Source organism: Adiantum capillus-veneris, chromosome 11 (genome assembly GCF_014529385.1).
Source record: "Adiantum capillus-veneris isolate H3 chromosome 11, ASM1452938v2, whole genome shotgun sequence".
NCBI classification, from domain to species: Eukaryota; Viridiplantae; Streptophyta; class Polypodiopsida; order Polypodiales; family Pteridaceae; genus Adiantum; species Adiantum capillus-veneris.
The window spans coordinates 143,620,503-143,648,223 of record NC_140941.1 but is presented as its reverse complement, the minus strand read 5'-3'; the positions used below and the strand labels follow the sequence as shown (position 1 = coordinate 143,648,223).

The window sequence follows — 27,721 nt, the reverse complement described above, 5'->3', positions numbered from 1 at the left end:
AATTTGTAACTACATGTAAAAGAAACTAACGATCTTAAAATCTTTAACGCTTTTTATGATAAAAACAGACACAACTACACATTTGGTAAGAATGGATAGCTCAAGAGACCCGGTCAAGCCATACGGATAGCTAGAAGAACTAAAGGTGAAAATCGATAGCTCAAGATGGCACACCCGATCAAGCCATATGACCATGTGACAAATTGAGACTATATTTGTAACTATATACAAAGTGAAGACATTGTATATCTGTGACACATAGACCCAAGGTATGCTAGACATGTCTTGGCAAGAAACTATAGCTCAAGATAACACACCCGGTCAAGCCATATGACCATGTGGGAAATTGAGACTATAGAATTTGTAACTACATGTAAAAGAAACTAACGATCTTAAAATCTTTAACGCTTTTTATAGTAAAAACAGGCACAACTACACATTTGGTAAGAATGGATAGCTCAGGAGACCCGGTCAAGCCATATGGATAGCTAGAAGAACTAAAGGTGAAAATCGATAGCTCAAGATGGCACACCCGGTCAAGCCATATGACCATGTGACAAATTGAGACTATATTTGTAACTATATACAAAGTGAAGACATTGTATATCTGTGACACATAGACCCAAGGTATGCTAGACGTGTCTTGGCAAGAAACTATAGCTCAAGATAACACACCCGGTCAAGCCATATGACCATGTGGGAAATTGAGACTATAGAATTTGTAACTACATGTAAAAGAAACTAACGATCTTAAAATCTTTAACGCTTTTTATAGTAAAAATAGGCACAACTACACATTTGGTAAGAATGGATAGCTCAATAGACCCGGTCAGCAAATAGGCTGAAAATTTCAGCAAATAGGAACAACCACAAGACTTTGCATACGATAGACCACAATTTCTTTACATGAAACTGTCCAAATCTGAAAAGTGCAATTTCAAACACCTGTACTCAGATTTTCACTCAATTTGTCACGACAAACATCAATACATGTGATCCCACAACTTTGGTACACCTGCGTATTGTTGTTCTGACCTGTTATAACCTATAAATCACCTGTTTTGACCTAAAAACAGCCTGTTTTGGACTGTTTTGGTGACCTTTTCGACTCCGAAAGCAAGGGGCTTCGCGATGGAAGCGAAATTGATCGTAGAAGAGCAATTTTAACTCACTATTCAGCAAACTGCACAGGGTTGTTTTGAAACCCTAGGGCTCTGATACCATTTGAAAGCGCGAAGCAGGAGGTACCGGTAGGTACGCGTCGCGATGTAGTGCAAGATTGGGGCAAGAAGTAGGAGGCGGGGTGCAACAGAGAGGAAGCGCTAGGGATCGAAGGAGAGAGAGAGAGAGAGAGAGAGAGAGAGAGAGCTCACGTTTTTGGAGAAAACTCAATAAGTGAGTTTTTGGTTTTCCCACTTTTATTATAAGTGACTTTAAAAAATTGTGTCCAGGTTCAATATGAACCTGGACAAAGTACAAAAATGTACAAAAAGGGGTTATTTAGGCCTTTAACCCAACATTGTACAATCCATTTATGCAAGAGGGTTCCAAAACTTGAAAACCTAATCTAATGGACTCTTCCGGACACAGAGGCTGTAACCGGCCTGTTCAATCCAAAAAGGGCGGTAGACTTTACTTTAAACCTTGATTTAGCTTTCACCCATTATTAGTCGTCTATTTTACCTGTACTTTCAAGACACAACAAAGGGGAGAGGGATACAGGCTGCTAGATTGCACCTGTATGAGTAGACGGACACCAGATTGGCCCCTAACTTAGGCGCCCCTTTCGGTATTTCTTTATTGTTCAAAAGAGGGAATAAACGCTGTGGTTCCTACAAGCTGCCCCGCACAAACTCGGCTGAATTTCCAATGTTCCAGCCCGATTTCGGCAGCATAACTGTACTAGAACCCTTCACGGTCAGTATTCCCACGCATTGACCGACTTTCCCGACGCATACGGGCACTTTGCAAAACCTGGCGAGAATCTGCAGCACGCTGAATTCTCTGTTTTCAGCCCTGAAAATGCGCCAGATCGCCTGTACAGCGGTCCCCTTGCGTCCCCGAACCTCCTGGGGGTATTAGGGTCCGTTTAGGGCCAAAACCCTAAACCTGCAAAAATACACAGCATGCTGTAATTCACTGTTTCGGGCTCCGTTTCGCGTGCCGGTCGCATCCCTAGCAAGTCCTCGAGCTCCCGCACCTGTAGGGCTACTTGCCCTTTGAATCGGACGAGATTTCTGGCGTGAAACCTCTCCGAATTCACCTGTACCTGCGGGGGGATTAGCCGCTAGCTAATCCGGTACCTGTGCAAGAGGCTCTTGCCTCGGCAATCGCGCATGAACCCACACAACTGTACATTGGTCAAATGAAAAGCCCACTAGAGGGGCATAACATACTGCCAAAGGGGAGAGAGAGGGCAGTGCGTAGCGTGCAGGGCATCACTCCTGGCACCGCACTGTGCATAAGAGGGAAAGCAAGCACTCCATAGCTCTTAACCTGTGACAGAGACTTGCAAAATGAGCCTCCCAACTATAAATCACGTTTTTGCCTTCTCTATAAGTAGTAAACTGGCCTCAAAGTGCCAAGTGTCACTCATTTGTGCATTTTCCCGCTTTAGACCCTCGGGTCTAAAAATATCTCACCTGCAGCCTCTGTTGACTTGGCCACAGAGTAACAAAATGATCCCCATGTCAAACTGCACGTAATGACGCGAAGACATTTTCAGGTCCCAAAATAGCAGTTCCCTAAATTTTAGGAGATGCTGCCATTGTATCTTTCTAGGTCATCCGACCCTCTTTGTACACTGCGGCCACATCCAGAACTGAAATGTAGCCTCTGTAGCAAAGGATTTCACTTTGGCTAGTCAATGACCCCACTTGGCTAACCATAGTCCTTGTCCAACCTTAGTGCTCTCTTGCCCTCAGGCCTGGACTCCCTCTGGACAGTTCCACACTAGCTATGCAATGCAGGGCAGTTAGATTTCCCGAGGGGTGTTTCCAAAAAGTGAAAGTAAATAGATAATAAGAAAGAAATCAACAAAAAGGATAGATAGTAGTCACACACTGGTGACATACCCCCCTCTTGAAATCTCAAACGTCCTCGTTTGCATCTATGTCGTTCATGCTCCTAGTCAACACTGATGTATTCAACACCTGTCGACACATGTACGACACATACATGCTCATTGTCAACCCTGGTGTATTCAACACCTCGTCGACTCATGTATTGCCTGCGTGTGAACCCTGTCCCAATGACATAGTGGTAGCTTCACACTCTGCCATTGCTTTGAGTCACTAACTTTCCAATGACAAAATGGTAGCTGCACATTTTGCCACTGTCTTATAGTACACGTTGGATCCCGTAACACTTTCGAGCATACCCAAACCGACAGTTTAAGAATGCAGTTACACATGTACTCTTCAATAGAAGCAATCACTGTATCCTTGACAAACTGACAAGAAATACTCACTTCTATAGCACTAAGCAAACTTTTGGACATTCCATAAGAGCAATTGCCAAACTGACAATCTGTACAGCTCTAACATTCATGTAACAGGTATTTCATTTGAGCTCACTTTAAATACCTTGTACATCATTTGTTTCAGAAGCCATTGTCACACTGACAATCCATTTAGCTTTGAAACTCAAGGGGTCAAGGTAGGTTGCAAATCGAAGGCTTCCAGGTAAAGTGATAACACAGTTGGTGACTCTGCAAGTTCACCTTCTTCCATCCACTTAGCATCCATTGGTGGATAGTTTTTAAACTTTACCAAGTAACGCCTAGCAACCTTGCCTTTCACTTTCCTTTCTTTGTGTGCCAAAATCTGTTCAGGGAGCAAGATCTCGTCAAGTTCCTCGACTTCCGGCTGATCTTCAGCTGGCATATCTTCTGGCACATCACCCACATAGGGTCTGAGAAGACTCACATGAAACGCATTGTGAATCTTCCAACTGTCAGGCAATTTCAGCCTATATGCAACATCACTGATTATGTCGCATACTTGAAAAGGCCCATAGTAACGCATGCTGAGCTTTGGAAACAGTCTTTCCTTGCCCTTCATCTTCTTTAACCTTGCCTTTTCAAAGCGTAAAAGCACCCAATCACCAAGTGAATATACTACTTCACGACGGTGACGATCAACTGCTTTCTTTTGCTTTGCCTGAGTCCTTTCTAAGGCCACTTTGACCTTCTGGTACATTTCATCCATGTCCTGAACATACTTATCTGCTTCAAATATCTTGTCCTTTGTATGCAGTATGGGAGGAACTTTCTTGCCACCTTCAACTATCTCAAAAGGTGCCTTGCCAGTTGATGAATGCATTGTATTATTGTATGCATACTCCACCAATGGCAAATACTGCTCCCACTTTCCTTTATGCTCTGACACATAGCACTTCAGCAGATGTAGGACAGTAGAATTTGCCTCTTCTGACTGCCCATCTGTTTGAGGATGAAATGACGAAGAGAATTTGAGCGTGGTACCCATATTCTCAAACAAGCCTCTCCAGAACAAACTAGTCATGCGTGGATCACGGTCGCTAATAATCGACTGTGGCATGCCATGATACTTGAAAATATTGCTCATAAACAAGCGTGCCATCTGATCTGGCTTTATCTTCTTCCTGACAGGAATAAAATGAGCCTGTTTGCTGAATCTGCAAATAATGGTCCAAATACCATCGTTTCCTGTCTGCGTTCTCGGAAGATCAAAGATAAAATCCATAGCAATACTTTCCCATGGTTTATCTGGAATAGGTAGTGGTTGCAATAACCCTGGTGCCTTTTGCCTGTCAAACTTGACCTTTTGGCATATTAGGCATTCTCGCACAAAGGCATCCACATCTCTTCTCAATGTAGGCCAATAGAAGAATGTCTCAACCGCTTTAACTGTAGCATCGATACCACGATGCCCTGCATACGGTGGGACATGACTCTCTTCCATAACTTTGCGTCGCAATGGCTTTGTGACACACAATCTGCCATGCATCATCATGAACCCATCTTTAAGAAGATAGTGTTCATGACGTTGTCCATCCATTAGTTGCTCGAAGACCCTTGCAAAATCTTCATCATTTACATACTGTTCTCTCATATCATCAAGTTCATGATGATAAGGAATTGACACAGCTGAAATTTGTGGCTTCCTTGACAAGGCATCAGCCACAACGTTCTTCTTGCCTTCCACATGCACAATCTGAAAATGGAACATGGACAAGATATTTGCCCATCGCATATGCTTCTCAGATAACTTTGTCTGTGTCAAGAAGTATCGCAAGGTCTGATGGTCCGTTTGGACAACGAAGTCTGCACCTAGCAGGTAGTGTTTCCAACTTAAGAGCGCATGAATCACAGCCAGTAACTCTTTCTCATAGACCTGCATGGTCATCTCTGGCCCTTGCAAAATTCTGCTCTCATAGGCTACTACCCTGCCATCTTGCATTAGCACAGCACCAATGCTACTACCGAAGGCGTCGCACTGGACCACAAATGACTTCCTAAGATCTGGCAACACAATGACTGGATCTGAAGTCATCTTTTCCTTTAAGAGATTAAAAGCTGAAATCTCTTTCTGTGTCCATCTAAAGGTGACTGCCTTCTTTTGAAGAGCATGTAAAGGTGAAGCAATCTCAGCAAAATTTCGGATAAACCTTCTGTAATAGGAGCATAGTCCCAAAAAGCTTCGGACATCATGCACCGTCTTCAAATTTGGCCATGACTTGATCGCTTCGACTTTTGCAGGATCCATTCTGACACCGTCCTTTGAGACAATGTGTCCCAGAAAGTGAATCTCTTCCAGAAAAAACTCACTTTTCTTTGCATTGATGAGCAACCTATGACTGCGTAGCTCTTTGAACACAATGGCCAAGTGATGCCTATGCTCCTCTTCATTCTTTGAATAGACTATCATGTCATCAAAGAACGTACCAACAAACTGCTGGTGTGGACGGAAAATTCTGTCCATCATCCTATTGAACGTAGCAGGAGCATTTGTGAGACCAAAGGGCATCACTAAAAATTCGTAAAGGCCAAACGTCGTTCTAAAAGCAGTCTTGTGCACATCCTCTGATCTAATGCGGATCTGATGATACCCACTCTTTAGATCTATCCTGCTAAACATAGCTGCTCCTTCTAATTTGTCCATAATATCATCAATTCTAGGTATAGGGAACCTATTCTTGATGGTATTCTTGTTCAGTGCACGGTAGTCGATGCACATACGCCATGAGCCATCCTTTTTCTGCACCAACAATACTGGAGAACAGAATGGAGATGAACTGGGCTGAATCAGCCCTTTTTCTAACAGCTCCTGTACTTGGCCCATTATCTCTTTCTGCTGAGCCGCACTAACCCTGTACGGAGGCTTATTTGGTGGGCTACAGCCTGGCACCAAATCTATCGCATGGTCCTCGGGTCTCTCTGGCGGTAATTGAGACGGTAATGAATCGGAAAAACAGTCACTATACTGTTGTAAAAACATTGACCTTTCTTTATCTAGCACAGATAAATTTGATTCATCACAATCTGACACTTCACGTGCAAAAACCAAGTACGCAGAAAGATGCTTTTTCATTACAGAAGTAATAGCAGAAGCTGATATAGTAGGAATAGACTCCCCTTTAAGCTTTACATCCAGAATGTGAGTCTTTCCCCTGCTCTGTACAGTGATCTTTTTGTTGTAGGCATCCATGATTCCCTGTACACGAAATAACCAAGGAATACCTAACAACACATCACATCCGTCCAGTGGCATGATGTAAAATTCTTCAGCATCTACATAGGACTGGATATGTAGACGCAACTTTCCAATGATGGGTGTGACAGCCTCTGTATGGCCAGGACATGCCAAACCTGCCTCTGCTGTATACCCCATCTCTTCAGGTCTGATTCCCAACTTTGAAGCCAATTCTGGGGAAATGAAGTTGGCTTTGGCACCTGGATCAAAGAAGATAAGCACTGTTTGATCCCTAACCTTTCCCCATGCTCTGCAAAGCTCACTTGCATCTGAATTTGGCTTGTCGCCCACCATATCTGGCACTAGACCAGCCATGGGCTTCTTTCCTTTCTTGTCTTCCTTGTCTTCAGAATCAGCTGGCCTTTTCTTTGTAGGACAATTGTAAGCAATGTGGCCAGGCTGCTCACATATAAAGCATTTGTTCTCTGTCCTCAGGACCTTCTTTTGCTCTTCTGACTTGCGAGGAAAACGTCTTTTCCATTTCTTTGCTGGTCCTTTTTCTGATTCAGCCGTAGCTTTGTCTTTCCCTGCATTGGCCGACTCCTGAGTCCCTTTAGGAGCCTCATTGGGAACGTGCTTCTTGGCTGAATTTTTCTTGCCTGATCCTGCCTTGACGCCAGTGTTAAATTCACAATCTTCTCCCTTGAGCAAACCATTGCCAGTGTTTGCTACCTCGATGAGCTGCGTCAAAGTAGTGACTTTTGTCTTCGTGCAGTATTTTCTCAATCCTTTGGGTAGGCCACAACAGTATTTTTCAATCTGTTCTGTCAATGGCACAAACCTATAGGAAGTTACTGGAAGTAGAGCTTTCCAAAACTTCCGATTGTAATCATCCAGATTTCTGCAAGTGGCAGCATTAAGCTGGTGCCATTCTGTCATGACATCTGCTTCAAAATCATCAGATAACCATGCTGCTGCAAAAATCTGCTTGAAGTAAATCCATGTGGACGGAGCTTGTCCTTGAAGCAATAAAGTTGTCCACCATTGTCCCGCATTCCCTGTCAAGAAAGTGGCTGCCTTGCGGACCTTTGAAGCCTCTGTAAAGTTTCCCCCTGCATAGGCCTTGTCAAACTGCTGGAGGAATGAAAGAGCCTTCTTCCTGTCATCAAACCCTGTAAAGGTCGTGAATGACACACCTTTGCCACCTTCTTTGTACGGAGTTGGCCTCTCCAGCGGCGTTAAATTGTCATATGGAAGTGACTGAAACATGGGAACACTAATAGGGTTCATCTGTGTTCCTTGGCCGCTATTAACTTGACTTGGAAACGCCATATTTGGCTGCTGATTTGTAATTCCAGCCATACCAAAATTTGCTTGTGGCATCCCAAATTGTCCCTGAGTGCTTTGAAACCCTGGTTGCATACCCATGACACTGTACATGGGGTTAGGCATCATCGTTTGAGCACCCGCAAACACTGTTCCTGGCGTATAAAACTGATTTCCAGGTGCATGACCAGCCATGCTCTGAAATACCGATCCACCTCCAAAATAGCCAGGGTGTACTGAAGGTGGTGGGAAGACCTGTTGCATAGCCTGTAAGTTGCTTCCCTGCCCATTAGAACCAGCTATAGGCTGCTGAAAGGTGGCGGGCTGAATTGGTACAGCTTGAAAAACTGGCATCTCAGCCACCTGTTCTTGCACCTTAGGCATACGTTGTGGAGACTGCATGTTCTCCGTCAAGTGTACAGGTGTTTCCATTGACTGTGCGGTATGAATCACCTGTGCTCGAGCCTTAACAGGCTTTTGAATATGATCCAGTGACCCAACTTGCTGAGACGGAACAGGAGGTTGCAGAAAGGCTAAAAACCTTGGGTTCTGCATTACTTGTGTGAACATAGCCACAGCAGTAGCCAACTGGGTCCTGAATATATCATCATCAGTCTGTGGTGGTCTTGAGGACTCACCCACTTCATGTGTCTGTTGACCCTGTGAAGAGGAAACCTCTTCAGTCACATCATCTGGTCTGTCAGCCATAATTACAATTCCCTGTGTCTGGTCTATGATCCCCTGTGTCTTCAAGCCCAAAACTGACCAAGGCTCACTTCTATGGGAAAAAGTGATTTAATCCCGTCGATGGAACCATGTAACCGGCCTGTTCAATCCAAAAAGGGCGGTAGACTTTACTTTAAACCTTGATTTAGCTTTCACCCATTATTAGTCGTCTATTTTACCTGTACTTTCAAGACACAACAAAGGGGAGAGGGATACAGGCTGCTAGATTGCACCTGTATGAGTAGACGGACACCAGATTGGCCCCTAACTTAGGCGCCCCTTTCGGTATTTCTTTATTGTTCAAAAGAGGGAATAAACGCTGTGGTTCCTACAAGCTGCCCCGCACAAACTCGGCTGAATTTCCAATGTTCCAGCCCGATTTCGGCAGCATAACTGTACTAGAACCCTTCACGGTCAGTATTCCCACGCATTGACCGACTTTCCCGACGCATACGGGCACTTTGCAAAACCTGGCGAGAATCTGCAGCACGCTGAATTCTCTGTTTTCAGCCCTGAAAATGCGCCAGATCGCCTGTACAGCGGTCCCCTTGCGTCCCCGAACCTCCTGGGGGTATTAGGGTCCGTTTAGGGCCAAAACCCTAAACCTGCAAAAATACACAGCATGCTGTAATTCACTGTTTCGGGCTCCGTTTCGCGTGCCGGTCGCATCCCTAGCAAGTCCTCGAGCTCCCGCACCTGTAGGGCTACTTGCCCTTTGAATCGGACGAGATTTCTGGCGTGAAACCTCTCCGAATTCACCTGTACCTGCGGGGGGATTAGCCGCTAGCTAATCCGGTACCTGTGCAAGAGGCTCTTGCCTCGGCAATCGCGCATGAACCCACACAACTGTACATTGGTCAAATGAAAAGCCCACTAGAGGGGCATAACATACTGCCAAAGGGGAGAGAGAGGGCAGTGCGTAGCGTGCAGGGCATCACTCCTGGCACCGCACTGTGCATAAGAGGGAAAGCAAGCACTCCATAGCTCTTAACCTGTGACAGAGACTTGCAAAATGAGCCTCCCAACTATAAATCACGTTTTTGCCTTCTCTATAAGTAGTAAACTGGCCTCAAAGTGCCAAGTGTCACTCATTTGTGCATTTTCTCGCTTTAGACCCTCGGGTCTAAAAATATCTCACCTGCAGCCTCTGTTGACTTGGCCACAGAGTAACAAAATGATCCCCATGTCAAACTGCACGTAATGACGCGAAGACATTTTCAGGTCCCAAAATAGCAGTTCCCTAAATTTTAGGAGATGCTGCCATTGTATCTTTCTAGGTCATCCGACCCTCTTTGTACACTGCGGCCACATCCAGAACTGAAATGTAGCCTCTGTAGCAAAGGATTCCACTTTGGCTAGTCAATGACCCCACTTGGCTAACCATAGTCCTTGTCCAACCTTAGTGCTCTCTTGCCCTCAGGCCTGGACTCCCTCTGGACAGTTCCACACTAGCTATGCAATGCAGGGCAGTTAGATTTCCCGAGGGGTGTTTCCAAAAAGTGAAAGTAAATAGATAATAAGAAAGAAATCAACAAAAAGGATAGATAGTAGTCACACACTGGTGACAGAGGCACTGCGAACATGCTCACAAAATTTCCGGTACTAATCCTCCTAGGATTTTAGACACTCCTATCTAGGGATACGTACAGAATTGACTATGGAAGTCAATGAAGCATGTCCACGTGGCGCACAGAGCCATGTGCACGTGACATCTTGCAGGGCTGGGTTAGGCAAAGCCAGAGGAACCCCACGACTCCTAAATGTTGGGCCAAACTATCACGTATTTAAAAACCTTTAATAAGAGTTGCTTCACATATTGATACCACCTAGGCTTGATACTAATGCTACTGTATGGGAACACTCCCTAGTGCCTACACCTAGTAGACATTGGCTGTGCTCGTGCACTCAAAGGGTATGCAACTAATCTATCTAAAGTGCGTGGACATGCAGACCTGCATACAAGCTCAGAAGGGTGCTAAAACACTCCCTAGGCTGTCCTAAGCCCTAGATCTAAAGTGCGTGTACATGCAGACCTGCATACAAGCTCACAAGGGTACCAAAACACTCCCTAGGTTGTCCTAAGCCCTAGAAGTAGAAGTTAGCTTGTCTACATGCACATAGGGTTAACTGTGTACCTGACACAACCCACAACCCATATCCATCAGGAGAAGCCATCAATAAATGCCACATGTCCAAAATGCCATCAAATGCATAAAACTCAGATTTTGACCCCAAACTGACCTAGGAACGGGGCTCCTGTCTCTAGCACACCTTCCCATGGCACACCAAGCCTCGGGCAGGTACGCCCACCTCACATAAGGCTAGGTACAGCCACAAAAACAGTTCCCCACTCCATAATCCTACTCTTGAGAGATGTCGAAGCCACCTTGCGATAGGAAATGGAACTCTGACAAGTTTTTGTCGCAACTTAATCTTTTGTTCTCTATTGCTCTACGTTGATGAATCGATAAGTCCTACTTTCAATCAAGCATGTGTCTTTTGTGATTATATGTACCCAATCATGGACGATTCGATTTTTCAAGAAGGCCCCAGAAAAGAAAGGATGGGGGCTTGTGTGTGTGTGCGTGCGGTTTTCTTTACTTTACTTTTGGGAGAAAGGCGCGGCGACTGTGCGGGGGATGTTATCAATATGGACTACGTAGTCGGTAAATCTTGACTTGGCACATGCCATAGTACCAAAATCGGCACCAGCTGGGAAAAGTAAGGATCGTCGCCAAAAGCCAATATCACAAATACAGAAGGCATCCTTATTTTTTGGGCCTAGCAGACAAATACTCACTCATACAGGTAGCTTTTGAGGACAGCATGCTCATAGAAGAGCAGCTTTCCAGCCAAATGCTTTTGGAGCCTACGTAAACAGGCCAAGGACCTCAATTAAAAGTCTCTGCCTTGACAGAGCACTACATTCAAACTTGTTGAAAAAATTGTAAGGGTACACTTTGTGCTTGTAAATCAAAATAGAACAAAAGGGGTGCCAATTCTCATACCAATGATTCCATCCTGATAGAGATTTTGTGAGTACTGTGTCTTAAATAGAAGTTCTATTTTGTGATAGTTTCTCTTTTCAAGTTAAGGGTTTGCACTTCATTTGAGTGACCACCTCTCACAAAATTGATTGCCATTTTCAATATATATGCTTCATTCAGTCAAAAGGATCTCCCTTTGAAGGTGACTAGGGGATAAGGCAAGAGAAAAAAGGACTGAAAAAGCGAAATAAAAAAAACTGGATTTGAAAAAGAACACTAAAACCACATATCACAAGTTATCACTAGAACAAAGAAAAGACAAATTGACTTTGTTATGGTCAGGTCTATCGAGGCACTGGACCATAATATTTATTTTCTCATCAACACTTCCACAATCATACTAACTTGTATACATCTCTACTTCATGAGAACCGATAAAAGCAACAATAGACACACCTTATAGTTAGGAGGTGGAGGTATGAGGCAGTTTAACCTTCGATGTGGAGGAGGACAGTGACGTTCATAATGTTCCATTAAGGAAAGATTTAGCTTCAGTTTAAGCTGGCTATGGAGATGACGATCCAGACATGGTATCAATTCGGAATGTCGCATGTCGCAAGACTGCACGAAGAAGTCTTGCCAAAATCAGAGGTTGCTTCTTAGAGTCTTAATAGTTTTTTAAAATATAAGACACAAGGGTCTCTCTACCCTTCAGAAGTCTATTGAATGTAAGAGACTTACAAGAAAAGTCTTGATGGTCACATCAAAAACATTGTCCTCTGTGTTAGATACTTCGTTTACTTTTTCTCTGATACTTGCATTTGCTGCTCCTTCCACAGGTTCTGAGCCAGCTTCATTTGCATCATCGTCTTCGACTGCATTTCTGCCAAGCCTTCTTGAAGCCATCTCCCCAACATCTTGCATATGCATTGAATCTCTTTTATTCTGAAGAGTAGCTTTCAAAAACGACCCATAATATGTGCATACAAGGGACAATGCCACAAGCATTAGACAAACTGAGAGTACTAGGCGTTTTCCTTGTGAACCATCATTGTGGCCCCGCATTTTGGCAGAACTGTGATTCCCCAACATTCAAATAACTCCACAAGTCTGCATGCATTTCAAACAAAAAGGTACTCGTTCAAAATTCAAAGGGAGCATAAATCTTATAAAGTATATACCTTCATAGAAAAAGAAAAGACTGAACTTGCGAAACAAAACACTCACAAAACAGAAAAACAAGAGACACAAGAAAACAGATAAAGAAAAAACTCAAGAAAGAGCTACAAAAGAAGCACTCTCTATATGTCTCAACATCCCTTGTGATGAATGCCTAAAATTTGCTAAAAATCTCCAAACGCATACATCTTTATACAGACACATAAAGTTGGACAATATAAACATACATCACACCAGCATGCAAAATTGGTAAATGGGTTCCAATAACACACTTTCACAGTTGTGAGTGACAAAAAACTTCTGCAAAAATTATTGGATCTGCTCGATATGCAAAAAAGGTCTGGCAAACAACACACATTTCCTTGACTTATTTGCAATGCTTGGCTCACACAAGATTAAAGCTAAAAACTGATCAAGAGATTTGACTACTTGTGACTGCCGTTTATATATAATGCCTGGGCCTAACAGTGAAATAAAGAAACATACTGCTGCAGGTTGCTAATAAGGCTGGGTAGATCCCATAATATATCTGCAGTTGTCAACCATGTTGACTTAACAGGTACAAAAATTCTTCCTGTAGAGCTTTCGACTTGTGAGACCCAGTCTTCTTATCCGTGATACGTTTGAGAGACTTTAATGCCAAAAATAATTGGCATTGTAGTAGATTAAGTGAAAGAGATCGAGAAGTTAAAATAAGAATGTTGATTGAACCTACTGAAATGACAGCCACTGCCAATGCAGACTTGTCAGAAAGAACCAAGAAAATGCACTGAAACATTCAACAAAACCGAGAGAGAAAATGCTGCTCTGCTGTAAAACAAACCCTAAAAACTAAACCACGTGAGCCGGAAAAGATTGTAAACAAATGGAAAACGAGGTCTTACCAGGCAGACAAGAAGTAAAATGTCCTTAAGAGGAGAGCGATCTTGCTGCTTCTTGAGGCACCATAGCCACACAGAGAGAGATTGGAGGCGAGAGCGCTGGCCTACAGCTTTTACTTAGTGAGCGTTAGTGCAGGTGTTGTGTCTAGCAGCTAACCCTGTGTTCGATCCAAAGCCTTCTCTCTCCTCGAGTCCTCACCTCGCCAGAGCTGGCCCCTAGATGTAAAGCGACCCAGAATGCTGTTTGAATGTGTGTGGGGGTGAGGAGGAATCCGAGTGTAAGCTTACGTTGTATGCCATGTCATGTTGTTCACTAGAGCCCCGTTAAGTCGGTGACTGGAGCAGTAGCTCTCGAGAGAATGCTCTCTTTTACCTTCCCAATTTCCCACCCTTTTGCTTTCGGCAAGTTTGAACCAGCTTAGGCTGCTTACACACCGTGTGCCCAAGCTTGGATGTGCGGACGTGGAAGCCAACCGACAAAACATAATTGGACATGCAATATGGGCAACGGACGACAAAATGGGCAGTCGGGACTACCTGTCCGAGGATGGGCAGGGCCTGAGCTCCTGCCAACTCATGTGCATTGAAGCGTCTAACCAATAAGCTAGAAGTATCATCTAGAAAACTCGTCACCTTTTAAATGTTCTCTTATTTCAGTGCGTGATGCATGTGTGCCCGTCCCCAAAAGTGACAGGCAAGCATATGTTTGGTGTGTAAGCAGCCTTAGGCCCCTGTCACATCGGGGCACCCACCCCTTTCTCTCTTTGAAGGTGACTGGGCGTGCTGCTGTCACATGAAATTTTGAAAAATAAGTTGGTCATGCTTTGCAGCAAATCGCAAGGGGGAACTGTCAGACTGTAGCTCACATGGTGCCTTGCGAAGTTGTCCGAGGGTGCAAGATCGTCCCTCTCGCAAAGGTTGTAGGCCAAGTTTCCCTTTTTCCTTCACAAATGAGAGGTCGTCACCTCAGCATGGCCAGCATTCCCCTGCCCTAGTGTGACATTGGCCTTACCCATTGGCTATCCAAAGACGTGCAGCATGTGTATGCCAGCATGGATATGGTGTGCCAAATGAATACTCGCTTCATAAAAACAGCATTGAACATATAAGCTCCCCCATCCAAGCTTCAACAAGGGTTGAGATCTACAAAGGGTCTGCAACTCGCGGGGGAGAGAAGCACCTCATCGCACTGATGCCCAAATTCAATGAAGAGCAGACAGTGCTCGTAAAAAAACCTAGGTTTACAAATTTACCACTAAATTTTATATTTGAAGGTGAGAAAACCCAAAGCCCTATCTACAAGCATCTCTCCCTCTCTCTCTCACCATTTTCCTCTTGAATTCAACTCTCCTCGTCGAATAGATCTTTGAGATCTCTAGGGATAGTTTCCTACGACGTTAAAATACTCTTTTCTTCTCTCTCTCTCTCTCTCTCTCTCTCTCTCTCTCTCTCTCTCTCTCTCTCTCTCTCTCTCTCTCTCTCTCTCTCTCTCTCTCTCTCTCTCTCTCTGATCGAGACTCAACAGTCAATGATATATTGAATATTTCCCATATATTTAAGGCTTTGTCACACAAACATAGTTTGGTGGATTGCATAAAGCAAGGGGTAGGTCATGTACAAAGGGAATTTAAGGGCAATTCATGTGCATAAATCAATAAAGAAGTAAATTGTGTGGAAGCAACAAATCCTGTACAAGGCATAGTAGGGAAAGACTCTCTCTCTCTCTCTCTCTCTCTCTCTCTCTCTCTCTCTCTCTCTCTCTCTCTCTCTCTCCAGGACCGAGAGGAATTAGGATGTATTCTTGTTCTTCAATGATTGACATTTTGTTGATGACTACACTTATGTGTTATCTTTGTGGACATAATCGATTGTTTTGTGAGGTAATATGTGACAAATTACATGCTAACCACTCAAAAATGCATCTCAATTTTCAAAAAGAAATAAAAATTAGAAAAGCTTGATCAATCCGATCAAAATAGATACATGGGTACTTTGGGAGTTTTAAAAATTTGAAGGCTATTTTGGGAATTTTGACAAATTAGAGGGGTTTGAGCTTGGCTACGAGGAAATTTACATAAGTTTTAGTGTAATTATCGACAAAAGCTTCTAATTTTGACCAAGAAAACGAGAGAATTTCAAGTTTTCCCTTACTATCACCACGCATTACTGTCACCACGCCATGAAACTATTCATCGATGCACACAGAGAGAGAGAGAGAGAGAGAGAGAGAGAGAGAGAGAGAGAGAGAGAGAGAGAGAGAGAGAGAGAGAGAGAGAGAGAGAGAGAGAGGCTTACTGATGTATTTATGGTGGCTCAGGTAGTTGAATGTAGCCCCAATGTAACCCCCCCCCCCCCCCCCCCCCCCCCCCCCCCCTCCCTTATGTGTACGGTATGAGTATGAAATAATGAGGGGCTACCCCTATTGTATACGCTTATGTACAAAATCTAAAAACCCCCCTATTGTACACTCATGTGGTACCGTACGGAAAAACATAGTGAATCCCCCGAGGAGAGGGGGAGAGAGAGAGAGAGAGAGAGAGAGAGAGAGAGAGAGAGAGAGAGAGAGAGAGAGAGAGAGAGAGATGTGAAGCCTTGAGAATCACAAGGGGCACTAGCAATGTCACTTGTGCTCCTGACTCAAGAGTAAGAAAAGTAAAAATTGGTAAAGTTGAAGGGCAAAGGCCTCTCCAAAAGATGCCAAATTGGACTGCCAAGTGGACCAATAAGAGAGCAGTTGCTAAAAACGAAATGGAAGCTCAACAAAAGGGGATTTTTTGAAGCCATTGAAGCCTACAGAGGGGGTTTCAGATAGAGGTGTGTGCTTATCAATCCCATGAGGCATTTTTCTTGAAGCTAGCCATGGTTTGGCCATTGGAAATGTTGTAAATCTTCTTTTGAAGCAAGATCACGGCCATTGTCGCCCATTTTGGTGTCATTTTTTCCTTCCCCCCTTCTCTTTGTCTTGCTCTTGTTGTTTTCTAAGGTGTCGGCACAGCAGTGTGGATGTGTGTGTGCCCCCTGTGGTGACGGTATTTTGTGTAAAGAGAGTGATATAGAGATACTGTGTGTGTTGTAAGGGTTGAGACGAACCATGGTGGTAGGTGTGTCTTGTGCAATGATCGTGCTGGGTGTGTGAGGATGCTATGGAAAGTAGACCTAGTTTTGCTAGTGTAAATTATAAATTTGAAAGGTCTTTTTGAGAGTATAGGGGTGTTGTGAATACCGTGAGCTATAGAGAGGCCATTGTGTTGTGTTTTGGATGTGGTCCCCATTCCCCCTCTCCAACATGTATAGTGGGATTGGGATGATCGTGGCCCTACAAACCACCCAAAATGTGAGTGATGGCTCAATGAGAAACTCCCTTGTCCTTGCACCAAGTGCAAAGGGGCAATCCCTCAATCAAGGCACATTGTCTTGGAGTATGTGGAGAACGAGGGGATTTGGATCCCTAAAAAAGCGCTCGAATAGATGGGATCATCATCCCCCCTTTCTTGAGGATGCTCCCCATTGGTTTGTGCTTGGTGGTGGTCCTCTGGCATGTAAGGCTGAAAGAAAACAGCAAGAGTAGGTGAGCAAAGGCATGCCACATGGTGATTGATGAACTAGCTCTACTTTGGTAGCTCCTCCACATGTATCGCAAGGACACTTTAAATTTGAGGATGAACACATATCTGACATGGTTGATGATTTGTTGGCACATGAAACCAACATGTGTGAAGAGGATTGTATCCGTGCACTAAATGGGTACAACCAATGGAGGATACGTTGCTATTGAGTTCCTGAACACCTCTTTATGATGGTCCACAATACTCGATGCTCTGGGCATCATTGGAAATCCTCAACTTGCAAGCAAAATTTGGTTCAAGAAATGTAAGTGTAAATGCACTTCTCAAAGTAAGTTTTGTTTTTGTGAATTGAAATGTCTTAGTCTCCCCTTGCATTTGTATCGTTCTTTGTTTTTTTGTAGTTTGTTGGGAAATATGCTTCCTAAAGATCACCACATACCTTCGGATCATCAACAGGCAAGGTTGTATGTCACTGCACTTTGCATGGAGTATGAGCGTATCCATTTATGCATAACCTATTGTGTACTTTATCAGAATGAATTCCATGTGCAAAGAAGCACGCTATAAGACACGTCTGAGTGGAGCTCACGTACCTCATAAGGTATTGATGCATTGGATTTAGAACATGTTTAAAAGTAGGTCTACAATGGATCTTCTCACATGGCATGCCAGCCAGCACTCAAATGATGTAATGATGCATGTCCCTACCAATTCACCTACATGGAGGCACATTGAGACTCATTGGCTAGATTTTTGGCTAGAGCCTCGACTTGAGGTTGAGTTGGCAAGCGATGGTGTCAATCTCTTTGGCACCAAGTCTACATCATGGAGCATTTGGCTTGTGGTGATCATCAACTACAATATTCAACCATGTGAGACAACCAAGAAGGGAAATATACTTCTCTCTTTGGTTGTCCTAGGGAAGTACAAAATGGCAAATATTGATGTCTACCTTCAGCCCTCATCAAGGATTTGGAGGAGTTATGGAAGGGCATCCCTGTTGTTGATGTTTCACTTTCAAAGAAGAGGAGAGAGGCCATTGTGAGGGGTATCCCTATTTGGACTATGCATGGCTATCTTGGCCTTGGAGAGATTTTTGATATGTTGAATTCACTCTTCTCAATCTCTACCATTTGAAGTTTCAAGATTTTCTCTAACAATATGAGTGTATGGCTATCCACATTGGGCCACAATGCATGCCCTACTTGTGGTCCATCATTGGTGATAGAGCGATTGGATAGCTTGCACAAGGTAATCTTTCAAAAAACCATTGTTTCCTACCCCAAATTCATAGCAAATACAAGGCTTCAACAAATGGAAAGACACCTCTAAAGTGCATAATGGTAAATTGGGCAAAGCTTTGGGAAGTGCACTGTGCACACAATAGAAATCCACCTCCATCTACTCCACCAAAAGGTATGTCAAGGTACTCCATATTTTCAAGGCTTCCATATTGGAAGGATTTAAAAATACAACACTTCTCGGATCCCATGCACATATTCAAGAATGTAGCTCACACCCTATGGGACCACATTACGGGAAAAAGAGGCTCTTTGGGAATGAGGGAGGATTTGAGGCATTTGTTAGGAAATAGGGTGTAGCTAAGTAGATAAATTGGCTAGTTTAGTTAATGGAGAGAGATAATTTTCACACACGAGAGATTATAGAGTAGAGAGAGAGTACACACAATGTACGTGGTTCACCCAATGTGGGCTACATCCACGGGAAAACAGCCACTCAATGGCTTTAGTACTTCAATACAAGAAGTAGATTACAAAGGGATTATACCCTTTTGGAGCTCCTGCCACCTTGATTTACTCTCACCACCTCGCATCAACTTCACAATGCACCACAATGCTTCACAATCCATTTTTGTGTGTAGAAGAGGCCTCCTGTTATAGGCCAAAAGGGTTGCCCTCTCTCATGAGAGGCAGCCATGTGTGGCCGACCTTGTGTAGACAAGTCCAAATCGGACCCTCCAATCCACCCATGTGTGGCCGCCCTTGAGAAGACAAGTCCCCCTTTGAAATCAGCTAAACTGGCTATAAAATTTGGCCACCGGCCATTGACTTCCGACCACCAGCCCCACAGGCCATTGACTACCGATCCCTGGCCAACCAGCCAACCGACCGGTCATTTTCCGACCACTTTTCGACCGCCGACCGGCCATAATATTCCTGCAAAAAGGAATATTTTGATGGTGATTTTGGTTTCCAACAGGGAGTGATTTTTGGTTTTTGGTGAGTGATTTTCTTCACGCACGATGGCTTCTTCTCATAATGGGGACCTTACAAATGTGCGTTTTTAATACAAAAAATTACAAGGGTAAATCACGCTCCATATTTAACAATCTCCCACTTGGAGACTGATCTCCACACCAAACCTATGACTGCTTTCCATCCTGCCTTCTTATTCTTGAATTCCAATTGAAGGTGAGCAAAAGCTTAACTTCTCCTTGTTGACCACCTTTGTAAACATGTCTGTAGAATTTTCACTTGTATGAAACTCTCCTTTCAAAAGAGTGCGTATGAGGTGATATCTCACCTCAATGTGCTTTGTCCCTGAATGAAAGGCTGAGTTCTTTGCAAGATGGATAGCACTTTGGCTATCACTGTACAAGACACAATTGTGTTGTTTGAATCCAAGCTCTTCTAAGAATCTGTGAAGCCACATAATTTCTTTGCTACATACTCTGCTTTCGTGGTAGAAAGTGAGACCACTTTCTATAGCTTTGAAGCCCAGCTTATTGTTGTGTCTCCAATCGTGAAGACATAGCCATTAGTGCTGTTTAGAGTATCTTTGTCGCATGCCATATCTGCATCAGTATACCCTTTAAAAAAATATAAGTTCCTCCAAAGTACAAAGCATTTGTTGTTGTCCCTTTCAGATGCCTAAGTATCCACCTCATAGCTTGCCAATGCTCTTTACCTAGGTTGTCCATGAACCTACTTACAAGTCCCACTTCATGTGCAATGTCTGGCCTTGTCCAGACCATAGCATACATAAGAGAACCTATCGCTGCATCATATGGAACTTTAGACATATAGGCTATCTCCTCTTGTGTCTTTGGACACATATCCTTGGTTAGTTTAAAGTGACCAACCAAAGGTGTAGAAACTATTTTTGCATTTTGCATTGCAAACCTTTCTAGTACCTTCTTGATGTAATACTCTTGAGATAGCTTTATTGTCTTCTTTGTCCTTTCCCTTGATATCTTCATACCAAGTATCCTCTTCTCGTAGCACCTAAATCTTCATTGAAAATTATTTAGACAACTTTTCTTTTAGGTCTTTGATGTCATGCATGTTAGCACTTGCAATCAACATGTCATCAACATACAACATTAGGATGATGAACTTCCCACCTCCCAAATTCTTCGTGTAGATGCAATGATCTAACTTACACCTTCTGAATCCATGATCAAGCATCCATCGATCGAACTTCAAGTACCATTGTCTTGATGCTTGCTTTAAACCATACAAGCTCTTCTTTAATCTGCAAACCATTTTCTCCTTACCTTTTACTTCATACCCCTTTGGTTGAAGCATGTAATTTTCCTTCTCTAAGTCACCATGAGGGAATGCCATATTAGCTCAAGATTTAGATCATGAGTAGCCACAAGGCTTAAGACAAGCCTAATTGATTTCATTTTTACAACAGGAGAAAATATTTCATTGAAGTCAATACCTTTCTTTTGAGAAAACCCTTTTACCACAAGCCTAGACTTGTACCTTTTCTTCCCACCTTCTTCTTCCTTATACACCTATTTGTTCTGAAGTGACCGCTTACCTTTAGGCAATTCAACCAACTCCCATATTTGGTTGCAATGTAATGAGTCTATCTCCACTTGCATCTCTTTATCCATTCTTCTTTGGATTCATGTTGGATAGCTTCCTTGTATGATTCCGGCTCTCCAGAATCTGAGATCAAGAGATGGTTGAAGGAAGGAATAAAACTTTCTGGAGGTCTACTTGCTCTTGTAGAGGGAACAGGTTGAGGTTCCTCATTTGGTTGACGTTGTTGTGCGTTGTCACCGTTTGTACTCCTTGAGTCTTCACCATCCTCAAGCTCCATGTACTCATCACCTATTTATTTTGTTTGTTTTCTTTTCAAGTAATCTTTGTACATATTTTGTTCGTTAAAAATTACATCCTACTCCTAAAGATCTTACCATCTTCAAGATTCCATAGGTGATACCCAAAGTCACCTTCTCCATAGACAATAAAGAAACACTTTTTGGACTTTGCATCTAGCTTTGATCTTAGGTTTCTATCTATGTGCATGAAATCCTAACACCCAAACACTTTAAGAAATGAATAATTCACCGGTTTACATGTCCATGCCTCCTCTAGAACTCCCCATCCAATGCTGTTGAGAGTGACCGATTGATCAAATACACAGACGTACTTATGGCTTCCGCCCAAAGCTCAAGTGGTAAGCCTGCATGTAGCTGCATGCTTCGTGCTTGCTCCATGATTGTTCTATTCATCCTTTCCAAAATCCCATTTTGTTGAGGTGTCCTTGGGGTTGTCTTTTGCCTCCGAATGCCATTGCTAGCACAAAAGCTTGGCTGCAATATTCGCCTTCATTGTCGGATTTGAGGCATTTAACCTTAGTACCTGCTTCATTCTCCACAAAGGTTTCCACCTTTGAAATATGGAAAAAACATCGAATTTATTCTTCATTACATAAATCCATGTTCTCTTGGTCGCATCGTCTATGAATGCTACATAGTACAATGAGCCACCAAGTGATGGTGTACTTGTAGGACCCCAAACATCAAAATGAACTAACTCAAGTTTTTTATGTTTTCTTTCATTTCCTAATTTTTGAAATTTTACCCTCTTTTGTTTACCATAAACAAAATCTTCAGAGAACTCTAAGTCCACTTCTTTCAAACGTGGTAGAAACTTCTTTGTTTGAAGGATATGCATTCCTTTGGCACTGATATGCCCAAGCCGGTAGTGCCATACCGCACTGTCGACTTCTGTAGTTGTTGCACAAACTGAAGATTGCGAGCTGACAAAACACAAGTAAAGTGTACCAACCTTTTCTCCTTTCGCTACCACGAAATATCCCTTTGAGATCTTCCACCGTTTGTTTCCAAATGCAATGTTGTGACCTTCATCGTCCAATTGTCTTGTAGAGATTAAATTCTTGCAAAGAGAAGGAACATGCCTAACATCTTTAAGCTTCCATTCATTTTTGTTAGCAATTTTGACACAAACTTTACCTTTACCGACAATTTCACAAGCTTCATCATCTCCCAAGTATACATGCCTAAAATTACCTTTGGTGTAATCTTGGAGATGCTGCTTGTGTGGTGTCTCATGGAATGAAGCCTGAAATCTATTACCTAGGAATTAGACACATCGTCTAATGAGAGAATTAGAGCATCTTGCTCTACTTTACCTACCACATTGGCCTCCGATGTTGGCTTGTTGTCTTGAGACTCCGGCTCCTTCTTCTTCTTTGACCAGCAATCCTTGGTGACGTGGCCCTTCTTGCCGCAATTCCAACATTCAAGAACTTACTTTTTGCATGACTTGCTCCACCTTGAGCGATCACGACCCTTTTGGATTTTGAACCTCTCCTTAGGCCTTCCTCTTGTTTCCACTAATAGTGCAACACTTGATGATTCTCCTGTGCTTCTCCTTCTCATTTCCTCGCTTAGGAGAACACCCACAACATCATCAAACTTATGAGTATTTGTGCCAGAGATAGAGTTACTTACAGCCATCACAAGGCTGTCCCAACTATCTAGTAGAGACGATAGTATAAGGAGAGCTCGCACTTCATCATCGAAATTGATTTTTACCGATCAAAGTTGACTTATATTATGGTTCAAGTCATTTAGGTGTTTTGCAATTGAACCATTCTCTTCCATCTTTAGATTGAAGAAGTGCTTCATAATAAATACCTTATTGGATGTTGATGGTTTCTCGTAGAAGTAGTCAAGTGACTTCATCAAGTCCTTTGTGGTCTTCATCTCCAAAACGTTGAAGGCCATCGTTGATGCCAAGCTTGACCGGTTTGTTCCCAGTGCCTTTTGTTCAAGGAAAATCCATGCTTCATCTGCCATCATTGTGGGCTTCTTTGCAAGACCGCCTAGTGGCAAATAGAGGCCCTTTTGGTAGAGATAATCTTCCATCTACATCATCCAACGTTGGTAGTTTTTGACGTTGAACTTCTTGATCTTGAGCTTCCTTCCTCGGTCATTACTCCCACTCAATTCAAGGAATCCTTTCCTTGAGATACTTTAGCTATGAGAAAACCTTGCTCTGATACTAGTTGTTAGGAAATATGGTGTAGCTAAGTAGATAATTGAGTAGTTTACTTAATGGAGAGAGATAATTTTTACACACGAGAGATTATAGAGTAGAGAGAGAGAGAGAGAGAGAGAGAGAGAGTGAGTACACATGATATACGTGATTCACCCAATGTGGACTATGTCCATAGGAAAGCAGCCACTCAATGGCTTTAGTACTTCAAAACAAGAAGTAGATTACAAAGGGATTATACCCTTTTGGAGCTCCCTCCGCCTTGCTTCACTCTCCCCTTCTCACTCTCTGCACACACACTGCATTCGCGCACTCAAAGCCTTGAAATGTCTCCTCGCATCAGCCACTCCACGGCGAGCCAACAATGGCAAGATCTTTCTTCCTAAAGCCCCATGGGTCCTAACCAAAGATGAGCTTGCTTGAGTGAAGGGTTCCATTGCATCTATTGCACGAACATGATACACAAGGTCAGTAAATGGAGCTTTCACGAAGGTAAATAAAGGTGGAAGCACTCAATTGTATGGGTTGAAGTCCCATGATTGACACAAGATGTTATATGTATTTTTTTCATTCAATTCTTATGCTCTCCATCGTTTTTTTTAGCTATTGAGTTTTTTGTATGAACAAAATCATATATTTTTTTAATCTTTTGACATTGTAGTTCATTTTTCCCATGAGTATATGCACATGCCCAGACAAGTAATTGGAGGAATGCTATTTTCAAACTTGAGGAGTTAGTAAGGTACATTATATCTCTATTCAACTAAAATTTTCTATATACACTATATCCTCAACATGCACTTAGTGTACTCTTGTGTGCTATCTTGTAGATTTGTAATCTCCAAAGAAATTGAAATAGATGCCATCCCTATTGCTCAAAAGCTTGTCGTGGAAATAGTGTGTGCCATTGAGGATGCATTTCCTTGATGTGGTCTTGTTAGTCAAGTCCACCTCTTGGTTCACGTGGTTGAGGAGATTGCTATTTATGGAGTCGTACATGCACGATGAATGCTCTTTTTAGAGAGATTTTTAAAGACTCTCAAAGATCTTGTGTGACTACGGGCCCAACCAAAGGCAAACATGGCCGAAGACTGGATCGTACAAGAGGTATTTGTTTATATTTCAGATTATTTGGCACAAGTTGATCCCTTCGTGCCTCACATGTGGTCAAATGAGGAGGATGCAAGGATGACTTACACTTGCCAAGTGGAAAGGGAAAATTCTTTAACATAGATATGCATTAGGAGAAAGTTGGACTCACTTTTGGGCCTTTCAATTCTAGAGAGAGAGTGTCACTCGACCAATGAGGAAGAGATTAACGTTACGTTGAGAATCAACATATTGGAGCCAAGCTCTTTTAGAAAAAAGGGAGAAAATATTATGTTTGTTCATCAAATTGCACAATTTCACGCTTTCAAGGCATCAATTCCATAAGTCGTACTAACTCTGTACCGACAAATTTCAGAACTTTCATTGAAGACTCTATCTAGTATCTATATTCCCGCCCAAATATGACTTTGAGTAGCTCTACTTCCCTCTCAAAACTTCTTCCCTTTTTCATATTTGCGCTAACCTTTCTGTGTATTCTAGTGCACACCATGACTACTTCTCGAAGGCCTAGCACTACCATTGACTCTGTTAGCATTTTTAACAGTTATAATATAGATGATCAAGCATGGATACCATCTGGAATAACTATCGGAAGTTGGGTTCTACTGCAAACTAGGAGGAGGAAGAGGAGGTAACGCAATGATTTCGTGGAGGCTTTCAAGGGACAAGTTAAAGAGTTTAAAGTGTGTGCACAAGCAAATGGGTGAAAGAGGTCCTCATACAACATGCTTTCCAGCATGCAGACTTAAGGTTGCAAACATCTCCTCCAAGTTTTTTATGGCATCGACCCAACTGTAAGTTATTTTGAGCATCTCACTTAGTGCATGATTATATTCGAAGGTTAAGTGGTGGATATCATCTTTGGTATGTTTCAGATATTTATCCATCGAATAGGACAGATTGGCAACCAGTTGAGAGCATAGTTGGGATTTCTGATGCTTTCCATGCATTTATTGGTGAGCAAATGTACCGAGGAAGACAACACAAGGATCTTGCAGATAATGGAATATTCTTTTATGATATGTCATATTTGGAGCCGAGAACTTTTTTTGGTTGGGGTTGTGTAGCTCCTTTGTCACTTCCATCATTTGACAGCAAGGATTGGTCTTTGCCAGCTTCACAAACTAGTGAAAGCTTTGAGAATAAGTTGTTTTAGGATATACAAAAGTCCCTCAAGTATTCACTTGCCACAAAAATAGTTTGGCTCACACTATTTATGCCTTTTGAAGTGTTTGTAGACTTCTTCTTCGATGAGCAAATAAGAACCACCGTAACAATGTTCATTTGCAACTTTTTAGATGATAATTGGGATAGGAAACAATCACATGAAAAAACTTGTATTTTGCAAAAGAAGTCCATAATTTGCAAGTTCATTATAAGCTCTCAAAATTTCATAGTGTCGTTTTACTATTTTAGATATCATCTTCTTAGTGGACAGCTTATTCCACTCGACCAAGATACAGAGTCTAGCCTCGAGAACAAACCTTTATCAATGGAGCTCTACTTTTGATACAATCTACTTACTGTGATGGAGATAATGTCTAACACAACTCTTGCACAACTCAGACTAGATCTTACATGTGAAGAACTTCCACTTTTGCCGGAATTGTATGCATTCAGTCTCAACAACAGAAAGGTGCTTACTAAATGGATGAATTTTGATTGTATTTAATACATTAAGACATAGAATCTAACTTTGTCTTCTTTTCAGATTCCAAGACGCAAGGAGAAAACAACATTGTGCAAGGAGTCACTCTCATATACACTTCATTTAATTGCTTCCACCGGAAGCTAGGTCACATACCTTGTGCACGCAATGAGCTTTGATACCATGCAAACCATGATGTACTCTTCAAAATGATTAATACAGAGACATTTTGTGCCGCTCAAACAATGTTTAAGAGATGTACACTTTTCGTTGTCTCAAAACTTTACAAATTGTGTTGTTTCTATCAAGATGTATACAAGTTATTGCTCCCTTTCTGTACTACTACTCCCCTGTCCTCTCCCCCGGTTTGTGCCACTGGTCCCCTGTCCTCTCCCCCGGTTGCTGCCACTGGTCCCCTATCCTCTCCCTTGGTTGCTGCCACTGGTCCCCTGCCCTTTCCCCCAGTTGTGCTGCCACCGCTCCCCTGCCCTCTTCCCCGGTTGCTGCTACTTCTACCTCTGGGGATGCTGGTCTCGGGCATCCTTTCCCGTCGTTTGAAATCGTAGGCCTCTTCCATGGCTTCCCATGCATCTTGCACCTATGAAGCTTCCCTCTGTTCTTGCTCTTGTCGTTGATGTGTAGCCCATTTCTCTACTTCTGTGGCGTTCGCATAATATTGATTTCTTGCTTCTTGCATATTTCGAACCTCTTCTTGAGTCTGATTGTAGCGCTGCGTCATTTTCTTAATGTGAGCCTGTTCGAACTCCTCATCTCTCGCCCCTTCCTCTCTTGTACGTCTGTTTACCGAGATTATAATATGCTGGATGACCATTACAAAAAAATGTCGCACATCATTGGGGGTGTAGTTATGTAACTGAAGTTCCTGTAGAAGCGTGATAATAGGAAAGTAAGTAAAGATGTTACTTCTTTTAATACAAACGTTGCAGCAAACAAACAATGAAACAACACGATTACTTACGTTTGGTACATCCAAAATTTGACTAAGGATCAACAAGGCATTCAAACAAGTTCGCAGCTATAGTCATCAAACCTACGTGGGCACGATTATCCGTTCATGCCGGATGGTATTCCCTAGATCATGCTCTAACAAAACATGCTCTACATAGCATACAAGTTTTTTCGCGGCACTACATACATAACTACTTGAGTCAGTAACACATTACAAGAGTCAGTAACACATTACAAAGAGACACTACTTCCAAATGTACCTAGATGTGCCTTACGTTTTTACACGACCATGAAACAACCTGCTTTGCCCGGAGTTTGTGTAGTAGACAATCTTATCTTCAATGTCAAATAACAACAGACTCCAATGATCACTC

At 42.7% G+C, this 27,721-nt stretch overlaps 1 protein-coding gene across 3 annotated transcripts in view; it reads right to left on the bottom strand.

Annotated features, from left to right (window-relative positions):
* Nucleotides 1-14,083, bottom strand: part of LOC147448147 (putative methyltransferase PMT8) — an 84,571-nt gene extending 70,488 nt beyond the window's left edge. For 2 of the 3 annotated variants that reach the window (XM_086524010.1, XM_086524009.1), the window contains exons 1-3: nt 13,777-14,079; nt 12,455-12,823; nt 12,170-12,334 (exon numbers count right to left, since the gene is read on the bottom strand). In XM_086524010.1, the coding sequence (XP_086380136.1) occupies nt 12,170-12,334; nt 12,455-12,805 (516 nt within the window). In that variant the 5' untranslated portion in view covers nt 12,806-12,823; nt 13,777-14,079. Of the gene's footprint in view, nt 1-12,169; nt 12,335-12,454; nt 12,824-13,776 lie in introns of all 3 variants that reach the window. The other variant, XM_086524008.1, reaches the window with a different exon arrangement.
* Between the last annotated feature and the right edge of the window lie 13,638 nt (nt 14,084-27,721).